This window comes from Coregonus lavaretus (assembly GCF_964263955.1).
Source record: "Coregonus lavaretus genome assembly, chromosome: 13".
Taxonomy (NCBI): domain Eukaryota; kingdom Metazoa; phylum Chordata; class Actinopteri; order Salmoniformes; family Salmonidae; genus Coregonus; species Coregonus lavaretus.
In genome coordinates this window covers 19,184,123-19,199,943 of record NC_140000.1, presented here as the reverse complement: position 1 = coordinate 19,199,943, position 15,821 = coordinate 19,184,123, and the positions used below count along the sequence as shown (strand labels likewise).

The window sequence follows — 15,821 nt, the reverse complement described above, 5'->3', positions numbered from 1 at the left end:
ACAGGCGACTCCGGGATGCTGACCTTCTAGGCAGAGTTGCAAAGAAAAAGTCATATCTCAGACTGCCCATCTTAATATTTTCTTTTTATTGGCCAGTCTGAGATACGTCTTTTTCTTGGATTAGCAAACACAAAGTGCCATTGGAACACAGGACTGATGGTTGCTGATAATGGGTCTCTGTATTCCATTAACAATCAACCGTTTCTAGCTACAATAGCCATTTACAACATTAACAATGTCTACACTGTATTTCTGATCAATTTGATGTTATTTTAATGGACAAAAAAATTGCTTTTCTTTCGAAAACAAGGACATTTCTAAGTGACCCCAAACTTTTGAATGGGAGTGTATATATACATACAGTTGAAGTCGGAAGTTTACATACACCTTAGCCAAATACATTTAAACTCAGTTTTTCACAATTCCTGACATTTAATCCTTGTAAAAATTACCTGTTTTAGGTCAGTAAGGATCACCACTTTATTTTAAGAATGTGAAATGTCAGAATAATAGTAGCGAGAATGATGTATTTCAGCTTTTATTTCTTTCATCACATTCCCAGTGGGTCAGAAGTTTACATACACTCAATTAGTATTTGGTAGCATTGCCTTTAAATTGTTTAACTTGGGTCAAACGTTTCGGGTAGTCTTCCACAAGCTTCCCACAATAAGTTGGGTGAATTTTGGCCCATTCCTCCTGACAGAGCTGGTGTAACTGAGTCAGGTTTGTAGGCCACCTTGCTCGCACACGCTTTTTCAGTTCTGCCCACACATTTTCTATAGGATTGAGGTCAGGGCTTTGTGATGGCCACTCCAATACCTTGACTTTGTTGTCCTAAAGCCATTTTGCCACAACTTTGGAAGTATGCTTGTGTTCATTGTCCATTTGGAAGACCCATTTGCGACCAAGCTTTAACTTCCTGACTGATGTCTTAAAATGTTGCTTCAATATATCCACATCATTTTCCTTCCTCATGATGCCATCTATTTTGTGAAGTGCACCAGTCCCTCCTGCAGTAAAGCACCCCCACAGCATGATGCTGCCACCCCCGTGCTTCACGGTTGGGATGGTGTTCTTCGGCTTGCAAGCAACCCCTTTTTTCCTCCAAACATAACGATGGTCATTATGGCCAAACAGTTCTATTTTTGTTTCATCAGACCAGAGGACATTTCTCCAAAAAGTACGATCTTTGTCCCCATGTGCAGTTGCAAACAGTAGTCTGGATTTTTTATGGCGGTTTTGGAGCAGTGGCTTCTTCCTTGCTGAGTGGCCTTTCAGGTTATGTCGATATAGGACTCGTTTTACTGTGGATATAGATACTTTTGTTCCTGTTTCCTCCAGCATCTTCACAAGGTCCTTTGCTGTTGTTCTGGGATTGATTTGCACTTTTCGCACCAAAGTACGTTAATCTCTAGGAGACAGAACGCGTCTCCTTCCTGAGCGGTATGACGGCTGCGTGGTCCCATGGTGTTTATACTTGCGTACTATTGTTTGTACAGATTAACGTGGTACCTTCAGGCATTTGGAAATTGCTCCCAAGGATGAACCAGACTTGTAGAGGTCTACAATTTATTTTCTGAGGTCTTGGCTGATTTCTTTAGATTTTCCCATGATTTCAAGCAAATAGGCACTGAGTTTGAAGGTAGGCCTTGAAATACATCCACAGGTACACCTCCAATTGACTCAAATGATGTCAATTAACCTATCAGAAGCTTCTAAAGCCATGACATCATTTTCTGGAATTTTCCAAGCTGTTTAAAGGCACAGTCAACTTAGTGTATGTAAACTTCTGACCCACTGGAATTGTGAAACAGTGAATTATAAGTGAAATAATCTGTCTGTAAACAATTGTTGGAAAAATTACTTGTGTCATGCACAAAGTAGATGTTCTAACCGACTTGCCAAAACTATAGTTTGTTAACAAGACATTTGTGGAGTGGTTGAAAAACTAGTTTTAATGACTCCAACCTAAGTGTATGTAAACGTCCGACTTCAACTGTATATATACACACACATACATATATACACACATACAAATACATACACATATTTACACATATACATATACATACACATACACACATATCCTTTTTAAAAATATATTTCCCTTTATTACTTTCCAACCCCAGCACCCCTTCCCTAATTGGATTAAACTAGTGAACAACAATGCTTAGCCCTCTACTTCCAGCTTATACATACTATATACATTTTATGGACACAGTCAATTTTACAATAATTATATTTTGCTTGTTTTTACTCCTGAACTTCCTCTACCCTCAACCTCTCCGATCATTTTCATGATGTCCATCCGGTTAGCTTCTATATGCCATATCTCTCCAACTGTGCTCCTTCACAAAAGCTCTCAACCTATAACCTATATACTTATTATGGACACAGCATGCCCTACATTAGTTATCTTGCTGTTATTAGTTGTTGTTAGTTGTTATTAGTCCCATCCTTCAGCTCCATTCAACACCTCCCATCTATCTTTTAACACCATCCATATTGGATTTCTATTTGCCATATATTTTTCAACTCTACTGTGATGTTTCCAAAATAATATTGCGATATGTAACTCTATCAATTATTCCCCCCATCACTAGTTAAAATGGGCAGAAAATGTCCCTAGCAACTGTGTCTGGTCTAAGCATTCAGTGTGACCGGTCCTTGTGATCCCACCTGTACGAAGCTGAACTCCTTCCAGCTGAGAGCGTTACTGACGGAGGGAAGAGATGTGATTCCTAACAGGACGTAAAGGCCAAATCCCAGAATTCCCAGGGACAAGTAGGAGTCGCCACGCCAGGCCGTTGTGGTATCAAACTCAGTGGTCCTGTTCTCTCTGATCTGAGAGAGAGAGAAGAGCGAGAGAAGAGCGAGAGAGAGAGAGAGAGAGAGAGAGAGAGAGCATGAGAGCAAGGGAGGGGCATAATCCAGTGTTTATAATCAAAACCAGTGCCTGAATCCTGCTATATACTGTAGGTGTGTGTCCAATGTACAGATGTATGGTCTTAATATGACCAGTATTGTGTCACAGCAAAATAATCCTGCAGCAACAGGATTTGAACGTCTAGTCCATTCACACATTTCCGCCAATGTAATGTTACTTGATTGGTGGTTAGGCTATTAGCTGGCCAAAATGAGGCTACATGAAAAGTGCAATACTGTTAACATTTACATTTACATTTACATTTTAGTCATTTAGCAGACGCTCTTATCCAGAGCGACTTACAGGAGCAATTAGGGTTAAGTGCCTTGCTCAAGGGCACATTTACGTCATTTAGCAGACGCTCTTATCCAGAGCGACTTACAAATTGGTGCATTCACCCTATAGCCAGTGGGAAAACCACTTTACACTTTTTTTTTTTTTTTGGGGGGGGGGGGGGGGGGTAGAAGGATTACTTTATCCTATCCCAGGTATTCCTTAAAGAGGTGGGGTTTCAAATGTCTCCGGACATGCTCCGGTACTTTGGGCTGGATGTCTCAATGTGTAGTTCATACATTCATAATCTACGAGTAGAATTACTTCTTAGCTCAATTAGCCACAGAATACTTCGTTTGAAAGCGACTGTTTTCTTGAAGCTGTGCCACACCATTTTCCCTACATTTCCCCAATATGGGCCAGCCCCCTAGCAATTCAAGTTCTAGCCAAAGAGATTCAGCCCCTCACATTTGAGTGACAGCTAGCAAGAGGCCTGCCCAGCATTATCCAATGAGGTTGCAGGGCGGGCCCAATGGCTCAGTGGCCACAGCAGAGCGAGAGAGAGAACCCAATGACGTGGTGCACATATCTGCACATATGTGACTTAGTACGCGTTTTTTGGGGACCACTTTTGGCTCGTGAGTGCTACTTTCAGAACTACTGTCTAAAATGTATACAACAGTTCAGGAGAATCTCTTTAATATAACATTTACATTTAGCAGACGCTCTTATCCAGAGCGACTTACAAATTGGCCATGTATTAGTGTAAATTTAGGTAAATCCTGCAGCGCAGGACAATTCTCAGCAACAACAATGACCAAATTAAGATCCTACATCTGTACACCCTTTTGTCTATTCAATGTTCACTGTTTTGAAAGTGTTTAATTTGGCCTTAAAGCTAGGTAGGTGTTCTTACCAGAGAGACAGTGTTTTCAGTGACCCAGAACATCAGATAGTACCTGAGAACAAAATCAATAGTTTCTTTACTAAAACCTAAAGGAAGATACATGTCACAGTGTGTGTGTGTGTGCGCATGCATGCGTGTGCATTTGAGTGTGTGCTCCACTGACCGTATGGGTAAGATCAGTGTATAGAGCACGTGCAGAAAGGCGAACCCCAGCGACAGTAGACCCAGCTGTTTCCTGCACAGCATCCAGCTGTCCAGCCAATCAGGGAAGCGCCTGATGTTAAACATACATAAACACTTATAATCAACATAAGTACATACACAACATTGTATGAACATACATGTGTGCAAACACACTCACATACACACACAGGTCTGACCTGTACTTGGTGCCTCTGTAGAGCTGCAGGAAGGAAGCCAGGACACCAGGCAAGTAACAGAGAGACAGCATGATCAGAGACACGATGGGACACACCTGGAGAGAACACCCACACACACCTTGAACAGCTGGTAACACACTCATAAACAAACAGAACACAAACACTCAGAGGGCCTGTGGGCCAGTACCTTGTTGGCCAGTGAGACCATGATTCTGAAGGAGATGTCTTCGCCCTGGGTGACATATGAGTAGATGACATCTCTGATCAGCAGGTAGAAGAAGAAGGCAGCACAGAGGCCGATGGTGATGCGCAGGGTGAGCCTCCACTGGGGGAACAGCTGCAAGGGGAAGTCTTCCAGCTCCCGGGCTGCTGAGAGAGAGCCCCGGTCCAGGGCACTGAAACCCAGCTTGGTGGCTACCGCCATCACCACCTGCTTGGCCTCCGCACTTTCTCCGCAGATATACACCTGACATATATTTATGCACATACAGTGGGGTCTGAAATTATTGACACCCTTGATAAAGATGAGCAAAAATGCCTGTATAAAATAATATTTTTCAAATACTGAGCTATATTGTATGCTCCCAAAATGTGTAAAATTATATTATATTGTACTAATATAAATGCTGAGAGAAATATATTTTTTAAACAAGTAATACAAAAAATCTCAAAAAGGTAGGGGTAAAAATGATTGACACCCCTGTTTTCAATACCTTTCAATACCTCACTTTGCGAGGATAACGACACTGAGCCTTTTTCAAAAAATGCTAGAAAAATGTTTGCTAAATGGCATTGGCACTTGGATTGGAACAGGTGCTTTTGTCAGATGACATAAAATTAGAGCTCTTTGGCCGAGCACACAAGTGGTGGATTTGGCGTTGAAAAACAGAAGCATATGCAGAAAAGTACTTGGCCAATATACCACGGCAAGGGCTGTTCTTAAGCACGATGCAACGCGGAGTGCCTGGATACAGCCCTTAGCCATGGTATATTGGCCATATATCACAAAACCCTGAGGTGCCTTATTGCTATTATAAACTGGTTACCAACGTAACTAGAGTAGTAAAAATAAATGTCTTGTCATACCACGGCGGTCAGCCAATCAGGGCTCGAACACCCAGTTTATAATTACATTTTAGTCATTTAGCAGACGCTCTTATCCAGAGCGATTTACAGGAGCAATTGGGGTTAAGTTCCTTGCTCAATGGCACATCAACAGATTTTTCACCTAGGGGATTAGAACCAGCGACCGTTCTGTTACTGGCCTAACGCTCTTAACCACTAGGCTACCTGCCACCCCATACCTACTGTTAAATACGGCGGTGGATCTTTGATGTTTTGGGGCTATTTTGCTTCCACTCGTCCTGGGGCCCTTGTTAAGGTCAACGGCATAATGAACTTTACCCAGTACCTTGACATTTTAGCGAAAAACCTGGTTGCCTCTGCCAGGATGCCGTAACTTGCCAGCAAATGGATCTTCCAGCAAGACAATAACCCCAAACACTAATACAAATCCACAAAGAAAATGTTAATTGGCCAGAAAAAAAAAACGCTCCAAATGTGTTCTTCAACTCATAAAACACTTTAGAAAAAGGCTCAGTGTCATTATCCTCGCAAGGGGAAGGTGCTATAGCATTGAAAACAGGGGTGCCAATAAGATTTTTTTATTATTACTTTCTCTGAGCAATTGTATTAGTATACAATAATATATTTTCCAAAACATTTTTTGCATGGAATATAGCTCAGTAGTTGAATTCTTTATTTTCTACAGTCTTTGTTGCAGATTTTTTTGCTCAAGGGTGCCAATAACTATTGACCTGATGGTATTTGGACTAATTCAACTAACTGTTGTAATTTATATTTGGCAGCCAACAAATAAATATATTTTGGTTTATTTTCAAATAACTAAAATATTGTTTGGTTTTCTGAGAGGTATTCAAAATACCTTAAAATATTATTTGGTTTTCTGAGAGCTGAATTTGAATATCAAAGAAAAGTTTTGCCTTTGAAAACTCTATATTCAATTACGTACAGTATTTTAAAGTTAGAAATAGAAAATGTGCCCAGGTCTGGTGTGTTTGTGTGTGCATGCTTTTATACTGTATGCTTATCTTTACAGAGGATGCACAATACAAGTTTCTAGTTCCAGAATGAAGCTGTTCTTATTTAACACAGAGGAGAGAAAGTAAACTCAACATGTTGACAGTGAACATGTACAGTGCCTTCAGAAAGTATTCACACCCCTTGACTTTGTCCCCATTTTGTTGTGTTACAACCTGCACTTATCATGGATTAAATTGAGATTGTGTGTCACTGGCCTATACACAATACCCTATAATGTCAAAGCGGAATTACGTTTTCAGAAATGTTAAAAAATGAAAATCTGAAAAGTCTTGAGTCAATAAGTATTCAACCCCTTTGTTATGGCAAGCCTAAACAAGTTCAGGAGTAAAAATGTGCTTAACAAGTCACATAATAAGTTGCATGAACTCACTCTCTGTGCAATAATGGTATTTAACATGATTTTTGAATGACTACCTCATCTCTGTACCACTCACTTACAATTATCTGTAAGGTCCCTCAGTAAAGCAGGGAATTTTAAACACAGATTCAACCACAAAGACCAGGGAGGTTTCCAATTCCAAAAGCAGACATTGAATACCCCTTTGAGCATGGTAAAGTTATTAATTATACTTTGGATGGTGTATAAATACACCTAGTCACTACAAAGATACAGGCGTCCTTCCTAACTCAGTGGCCGGAGAGGCAGGAAACCACTCAGGGATTTCACCATTAGGCCAATGGGGACTTTAAAACAGTTACAGAGTTTAATGGCTGTGATAGGAGAAAACTGAGGATAGATCAACAACATTGTAGTTACTCCACAATACTAACCTAATTGACAGTGAAAAGAAGGAAGCTTGTACAGAATAAAAAGTATTCCAAAACATGCATCCTGTTTGCAATAAGGCACTAAAGTAAAACTGCAAAAAATGTGGCTAATAAATGAACTTTGTGTCCTGAATATAAAAGCGTTATGTTTGGGGCAAAACCAACACAACACATTATTACTGAAACAGGATACAAGTGGAAAATATAAAGAAAAAGAATATTTAAAAAATTGGAGGCCCCTTACACTTCAGTGTTGTGATGCAAAAATTCTAGCAAAATGTATAGCGCATAGAATTAAAAAGGTATTGTCGGATATTATTCATTCTAATCAGACAGGTTTTTTACATGTAAGATACATTGGAGATAATATAAGGCAAGTATTGGAAACAATAGAACACTATGGATAATCTGGGAAACCAGGCCTGCTATTCATAGCAGACTTTGAAAAGGCATTTGATAAAGTACGACTGGGGTTTATATATAAATGCCTGGAGCATTTCAATTTTGGAGAATCTCTTATAAAATGGGTCAAAATCATGTATAGTAACCCTAGGTGTAAAATAGTAAATACTGGCTATTTCTCAGAAAGTTTTAAACTGTCAAGAGGAGTGAAAGAAGGTTGTCCACTATCGGCATATCTATTTATTGTGGCCATCGAGATGTTAGCTATTAAAATCAGATCCAATATTAATATCAGAGGATTAGAAATCCAGGGCTTAAAAACAAAGGTGTCATTGTACGCTGATGATTCATGTTTTCTTTTAAATCCACAACTAGAATCCCTCCACAGCCTCATAGAGGATCTAGATACATTTTCTAACCTCTCTGGATTACAACCAAATTATGACAAATGTACTATATTACGTATTGGATCACTAAAAAATACAATTTTTACATTACCATGTAGTTTACCAATAAAATGGTCTGATGGTGATGTGGATATACTCGGAATACATATCCCAAAGGAAATAAATGATCTCACTTCAATACATTTTAATAGAAAGTTAGCAAAAATAGATAAGATCTTACTACCATGGAAAGGAAAATACCTGTCAATTTGTGGAAAAATCACCCTGATTAACTCTTTAGTATTATCCCAGTTTACCTATTTGCTTATGGTCTTGCCTACGCCTAGCGAACAGTTTTTTTAATTATATGAGAAAAAAATATTCAATTTTATTTGGAACGGCAAGCCAGACAAAATTAAAAGGGCATATTTATATAATGAATATGAATTCGGAGGACAGAAATTATTAAATATTAAAGTATTAGAACTATCACTAAAAGCTTCAGTCATACAAAAATTATACTTAAATCCGAACTGGTTCTCTAGCAAACTAGTAAGATAATCTAATGTTTCTGCTCAAACGGTCAGAAACAGATTCTATGAGGGCCCGACGTCCACAGGTGGGGGTTGTGCTTACAGCCCAACACCGTGCAGGACGTTTGGCATTTGCCAGAGAACACCAAGATTGGCAAATTCGCCACGGGCGCCCTGTGCTCTTCACAGATGAAAGCAGGTTCACACTGAGCACATGTGACAGACGTGACAGAGTCTGGAGACGCCATGGAGAACGTTCTGCTGCCTGCAACATCCTCCAGCATGACCGGTTTGGCGGTGGGTCAGTCATGGTGTGGGGTGGCATTTCTTTGGGGGGCCGCACAGCCCTCCATGTGCTCGCCAGAGGTAGCCTGACTGCCATTAGGTACCGAGATGAGATCCTCAGACCCCTTGTGAGACCATATGCTGGTGCGGTTGGCCCTGGGTTCCTCCTAATGCAAGACAATGCTAGACCTCATGTGGCTGGAGTGTGTCAGCAGTTCCTGCAAGAGGAAGGCATTGATGCTATGGACTGGCCCGTCCGTTCCCCAGACCTGAATCCAATTGAGCACATCTGGGACATCATGTCTCGCTCCATCCACCACAGACTGTCCAGGAGTTGGTGGATGCTTTAGTCCAGGTCTGGGAGGAGATCCCTCAGGAGACCATCCGCCACCTCATCAGGAGCATGCCCAGGCGTTGTAGGGAGGTCATACAGGCACGTGGAGGCCACACACACTACTGAGCCTCATTTTGACTTGTTTTAAGGACATTGCATCAAAGTTGGATCAGCCTGTAGTGTGGTTTTCCACTTTAATTTTGAGGGTGACTCCAAATCCAGACCTCCATGGGTTGATAAATTTGATTTCCATTGATCATTTTTGTGTGATTTTGTTGTCAGCACATTCAACTATGTAAAGAAAAAAAAAGTATTTAATAAGATTATTTAATTCATTCAGATCTAGGATGTGTTGTTTAAGTATTCCCTTTATTTTTTTGAGCAGTGTATATAGCAAATAGAATTCCTACATGGATGGTGTTAAGAGATAGATGGGAGGTGTTGAATGGAGTTGAAGGATGGGACTAATAACAAATAACAACAAATAATAACAAGATAACTAATAATGTAAGCATACTGTGTCCATAATAAGTATATAGGTTGTATGTTGGGAGCTTTTGGGAAAGAGCACAGTTAGAAAGATATGGCATATAGAAGCAAACCGGATGGACATCATGAAAATGATCGGAGAGATTGAGAGTAGAAGAAGTTCAGGAGCAAAAACAAATAAAAGATAATTATTGTAAAATTGACTGTGTCCATAAAATGTAGATAGTGAGTATAAGCTGGAAGTAGAGGCCTAAGCATTGTTGTTCACTAATTTACCCCAAGTAGGGAAAGGATGGTGGGGTTAAAAAGTAATAAAGAGGAGTATATATATAAAAAACATGGGGGATTGGAAGTGATGCAGACAATTACATTGATGGAAGTTACAATCTATCTGCAATATTAAGCTGATCTACCCAACCCCCCCCCCCCCCAAAAAAAAAAAAAAAAAAAAAAAAAACATATCACTGAGTACCACTCTTCATATTTTCAAGCAAGGTGGTGGCTGCATCATGCAACGGGTATGCTTGTCATTGGCAAGGGAGTTTTTTTTTGGATAAAAAATAAATGGAATAGAGCTACAGTGGGGAAAAAAAGTATTTAGTCAGCCACTAATTGTGCAAGTTCTCCCACTTAAAAAGATGAGAGAGTCCTGTAATTTTCATCATAGGTACATGTCAACTATGACAGACAAAATGAGAAAAAAAATCAAGAAAATCACATTGTAGGATTTTTAATGAATTTATTTGCAAATTATGGTGGAAAATAAGTATTTGGTCAATAACAAAAGTTTCTCAATACTTTGTTATATACGCTTTGTTGGCAATGACACAGGTCAAATGTTTTCTGTAAGTCTTCACAAGGTTTTCACACACTGTTGCTGTAATTTTGGCCCATTCCTCCATGCAGATCTCCTCTAGAGCAGTGATGTTTTGGGGCTGTCGCTGGGCAACACAGACTTTCAACTCCCTCCAAAGATTTTCTATGGTGTTGAGATCTGGAGACTGGCTAGGCCACTCCAGGACCTTGAAATGCTTCTTATGAAGCCACTCCTTCGTTGCCCCGGCAGTGTGTTTGGGATCATTGTCATGCTGAAAGACCCAGCCACGTTTCATCTTCAATGCCCTTGCTGATGGAAGGAGGTTTTCACTCAAAATCTCACGATACATGGCCCCATTCATTCTTTCCTTTACACGGATCAGTCGTCCTGGTCCCTTTGTAGAAAAACAGCCCCAAAGCATGATGTTTCCACCCCCATGCTTCACAGTAGGTATGGTGTTCTTTGGATGCAACTCAGCATTCTTTGTCCTCCAAACACGACGAGTTGAGTTTTTACCAAAAAGTTATATTTTGGTTTCATCTGACCATATGACATTCTCCCAATCCTCTTCTGGATCATCCAAATGCACTCTAGCAAACTTCAGACGGGCCTGGACATGTACTGGCTTAAGCAGGGGGACACGTCTTGCACTGCAGGATTTGAGTCCCTGGCGGCGTAGTGTGTTACTGATGGTAGGCTTTGTTACTTTGGTCCCAGCTCTCTGCAGGTCATTCACTAGGTCCCCCCGTGTGGTTCTGCGATTTTTGCTCACCGTTCTTGTGATCATTTTGACCCCACAGGGTGAGATCTTGCGTGGAGCCCCAGATCGAGGGAGATTATCGGTGGTCTTGTATGTCTTCCATTTCCTAATAATTGCTCCCACAGTTGATTTCTTCAAACCAAGCTGCTTACCTATTGCAGATTCAGTCTTCCCAGCCTGGTGCAGGTCTACAATTTTGTTTCTGGTGTCCTTTGACAGCTCTTTGGTCTTGGCCATAGTGGAGTTTGGAGTGTGACTGTTTGAGGTTGTGGACAGGTGTCTTTTATACTGATAACAAGTTCAAACAGGTGCCATTAATACAGGTAACGAGTGGAGGACAGAGGAGCCTCTTAAAGAAGAAGTTACAGGTCTGTGAGAGCCAGAAATCTTGCTTGTTTGTAGGTGACCGAATACTTATTTTCCACCATAATTTGCAAATAAATTCATAAAAAATCCTACAATGTGATTTTCTGGATTTTTTTCTCTCAATTTGTCTGTCATAGTTGACGTGTACCTATGATGAAAATTACAGGCCTCTCTCATCTTTTTAAGTGGGAGAACTTGCACAATTGGTGGCTGACTAAATACTTTTTTTCCCCACTGTAAGCATAGGAAAAATCCTATGAATGTTCCTGGAGTGGCCTAGTTACAGTTTCACTTAAATCGGCTTGAAAATCTATGGCAAGACTTAAAAATGGTTGTCTAGCAATGATCAACAACCAACTTGACAGAGCATGAATAATTTTTTTAAGAATAATGTGCAAATATTGTACAATCCAGTTTTGTTAAGCTCTTAGACAGTTACCCAGAAATACTCACAGCTGCAATCGTTGCTAAAGGTGATTCTAACATGTATTGACTCAGGGGGTTGAATACTTAATAATATGTTAGTGTTTTATTTTTCATTATTATTTTTTCAAATGTTAGAATTTTTCTTCCACTTTGCCATAACATAGTATTTTGTGTAGATCCTTGAAAAAAAAGACAATTAAATCAATTATAATCCCACTTTCTAACACATCAAAATGTGGAAAAAGTAAATGGGTGTGAATACTTTCTGAAGACACTGTATGAATGTTTATATACAGACTCTTTGAATGCCTGTATATGGTTATATGTATATAAACATTATATACAAAGGTATGTGGACACCGCTTCAAATGAGGGGATTTGGCTATTTCAGCCACACCCGTTGCTGACGTGTATAAAATCGAGCACACAGCAATGCAATCTCCACAGACAAACATTGGCAGTAGAATGGACTTACTGAAGAGCTCAGTGACTTTCAACATGGCACTCTCATAGGATGTCACCTTTCCAAGAAGTCAGTTCATCACATTTCTGACCAGCTAGAGCTGCCCCGGTCAACTGTAGGTGCTGTTATTGTGAAGTGGAAACATCTAGGAGAAACAACGGCTTAGCCGTGAAGTGGTAGGCCACACAAGTTCACAGAACGGGACCACTGAGTGCTGAAGCGTGTCGCGCGTAACAATCGTCTGTCCTCGGTTGCAACACTCACTACCGAGTTCCAAACTGCCTCTGGAAGCAACGTTAGCACAATAACTGTTCATCAGGAGCTTCATGAAATGGGTTTCCATGGAAGAGCAGCCGCACACAAGCCTAAGATCACCATGCGCAATGTGAAGCGTCGGCTGTAGTGGTGTAAAACTCGCCGCCATTGGACTCTAGAGCAGTGGAAACGCGGTCTCTGGAGTGTTGATTCACGCTTTACCATCTGGCAGTCCGACGGACGACTCTGGGTTTGGCGGATGCCAGGAGAACGCTTCCTGCACCAATGTATAGTGCCAACTGTAAAGTTTGGTGGATGAGGAATAATGGTCTGGGGATGTTTTTCATGATTCGGTCTAGGACCTTAGTTACAGTGAAGGGAAATCTTAACGCTACAGCATACAATGACATTCTAGACAATTCTGTGCTTCCAACATTATGGCAACAGTTTGGGGAAGGCCCTTTCCTGTCTCAGCATGACAATGCCCCAGTTTACAAAGCGAGGTCCATACAGAAATGGTTTGTTGAGATCGGTGTAGAAGAACTTGACTGACCTGCACAGAGCCCTGACCTCAACCCCATGGAACACCATTGGGATGAATTGTAACGCTGACTGCATGCCAGGCCTAATCGGTCAGCATCAGTGCCCTACCTCACTAATGCTCTTGTGGCTGATGGAAGTAAGTCCCCGCAGCAATGTTCCAACATCTAGTGGAAAGCCTCCCCAGAAGAGTGGAGGCTGTTATCGCAGCAAAGGAGGGGTCCAACTCCACATAAAGGCCCAAAATGTTGGAAGGAGATGTTCGACGATCAGGTGTCCACATACTTTTGGTCATGTAGTGTATATATAGACTTGAATCTAGTAGCCAATTGGTTTCATGGGCATGGCTTGAACCTTGTGTGTGTACCTGACTGTTGGCATCTGAAGGTCCATTCTGCAAAGCCCAGGCAGACAGGGTGTTGAAGCCTTTAACCACCTCAGCTCCAGGGACCAGACTGTTCAGGTACATATAACCACATTTACATTACACCAACATACACATACTGTAGATACACATCAACATATAAAAACATTCCCAATTAACTAAAAAACATACACATAATAACAACATATACTGTATAGCTCTCACCTTTGCAAGTACTCTGCGTTGGCCTCTGGGTACTGATTCTTCCTCAGGTTGTTACTGAGGTCCACCAACACCTGCAATTCAAAATGGCATCAAATACACTGATTCATGCAATATATTGGCCAAATACACTGGAATATACATTATATTGGCTAAATACACTGGGACATACATTATGTTAGCCAAATATACAGTTACATGCTGACAAAACAGACATGCATACATATAGCAGAAGTAATAAAACATATATGCTACCTTCCCCTTTAGCTGATTGGCCAGTGGTACCAGGAAGTCGTAGTGTTCTCTCTGGACAGCGATGAAGATCAGACGGGCTGACTGGGCAGCTGCAGCATGGCCCAGGACCTGCATATACATCATCAACATATTGATACACACAAACACAGATACAGTATATTCACATATACTCCTTCAAACATATACAAATATATTCAAATACATTTACAACACTGTAAAAACACATATCCACATTTAACATATCACCACATAAAACTAGATCTACTTTATTTGTACCTGTGCTCCATGGGGTAGGAGGCTGCTGCTGTGGGGCCGTCGGCTGCCAAACATCACCCCGTACCCCGCCTGCAGCAGACGCAGTCCCAGAGAGCGCCCCATGTCCCCCGTCCCAAACACACACACCCTCTCATACTCAGGTGGGGCAGGGACAGCCTCCCTCATCGGAGACAGGGACACACACTCGATTCTCTCCTCACTCTTCTCCTCACTCCTCTCCTGACCCATCATACCTGAACAGAGACAGGCAAAGATCTCCTCAAGTCGTAGGTAGAGTCAATAGAAAGTGTCAGAAAGACCAAAGAGTTTAAAATACCTTCCTGAAGTTGCAATCACAGAAAAAGTACATCCACATAAATGGAGCTCGCAGGATGAACGTCCCTTTCACTTCACTAAGTTCTTCAGCAGACACCTCCTCTAGACGGAGTCTTACAGTCCAGACAGAGCACTGTCAATCAATGCTAGGACAGCTTACTGTAGTTGAACTCCTGCAATGAAATGTTCGCTGCAATACATGTCCTAAAACAATAGTCTTCAGAGTTGGAGCAGCTCCTCTGAGTTATCCTGATGAAAGTCTGACTCTGTCTTTCTCTGTCCTGACTGACTGACTGAGACACCACAAACTGAGTCTCTATTTGTGTCTGGGCTCCAGGTGTGAGGAGGGAAGGGATTAGCCTTTCTGCCAAGCTGCAAACTTAGTTGGAAGAGGAGCGGTGTGTTTTTGCTTGTGCATTTGCATGTGTGTGTGTGTGTGCAGGACAGCCCATGGCACTCACTCTGCAGTGTCTCTGAGGAGAGGCCAGCGGTTTCTGGGAAGCAGGGAGGTTACATAATAGTGGAAAAACAGACCTGGAGATTCCAGGTCACGGTGATCTTTCTGGGTTAAGCAATGTACATGTCACACACACACACACACACACACACACACACACACACACACATACACACACACACAGTCTGTGCTTTATCATGCAGAAATATCACCGTTAAATACATATTTAAACCAGTATGTAGTTTGCAACAAGAGTTTACTAAATGGCATACAAGCACAGGTCCTTTCACAGTTCATGACAATAACACAACAGCAGCTGCACTTTGGTTTGTTGTAATACTACCGTCTTCATAAGCTGCCTTACCTCAGATGGCCTTTGCTCAAAGATGTGACAACCTTCCATTGTGTGCAACAATAAGTAGGTAACTCCACAAAGCACAGAATGTGAAATACCAGAAGAAATGTGTCACATCACCATGAACAGTGTTTCCCAAATAC

General features: G+C 41.2%; 1 protein-coding gene across 3 annotated transcripts in view; it reads right to left on the bottom strand.

Annotated features, from left to right (window-relative positions):
- LOC311140691 (metalloreductase STEAP4-like) overlaps positions 1-15,271 on the bottom strand; it is a 21,331-nt gene extending 6,060 nt beyond the window's left edge. The window contains exons 1-10 of one of the 3 annotated variants that reach the window (XM_084175869.1): positions 14,868-15,271; positions 14,552-14,784; positions 14,276-14,383; positions 14,024-14,094; positions 13,802-13,889; positions 4,674-4,952; positions 4,487-4,581; positions 4,270-4,380; positions 4,116-4,158; positions 2,680-2,844 (exon numbers count right to left, since the gene is read on the bottom strand). In XM_084175869.1, the coding sequence (XP_084031995.1) occupies positions 2,680-2,844; positions 4,116-4,158; positions 4,270-4,380; positions 4,487-4,581; positions 4,674-4,952; positions 13,802-13,889; positions 14,024-14,094; positions 14,276-14,383; positions 14,552-14,782 (1,191 nt within the window). In that variant the 5' untranslated portion in view covers positions 14,783-14,784; positions 14,868-15,271. Of the gene's footprint in view, positions 1-2,679; positions 2,845-4,115; positions 4,159-4,269; positions 4,381-4,486; positions 4,582-4,673; positions 4,953-13,801; positions 13,890-14,023; positions 14,095-14,275; positions 14,384-14,551 lie in introns of all 3 variants that reach the window. The other 2 variants (XM_084175870.1, XM_084175871.1) reach the window with 2 other exon arrangements.
- Between the last annotated feature and the right edge of the window lie 550 nt (positions 15,272-15,821).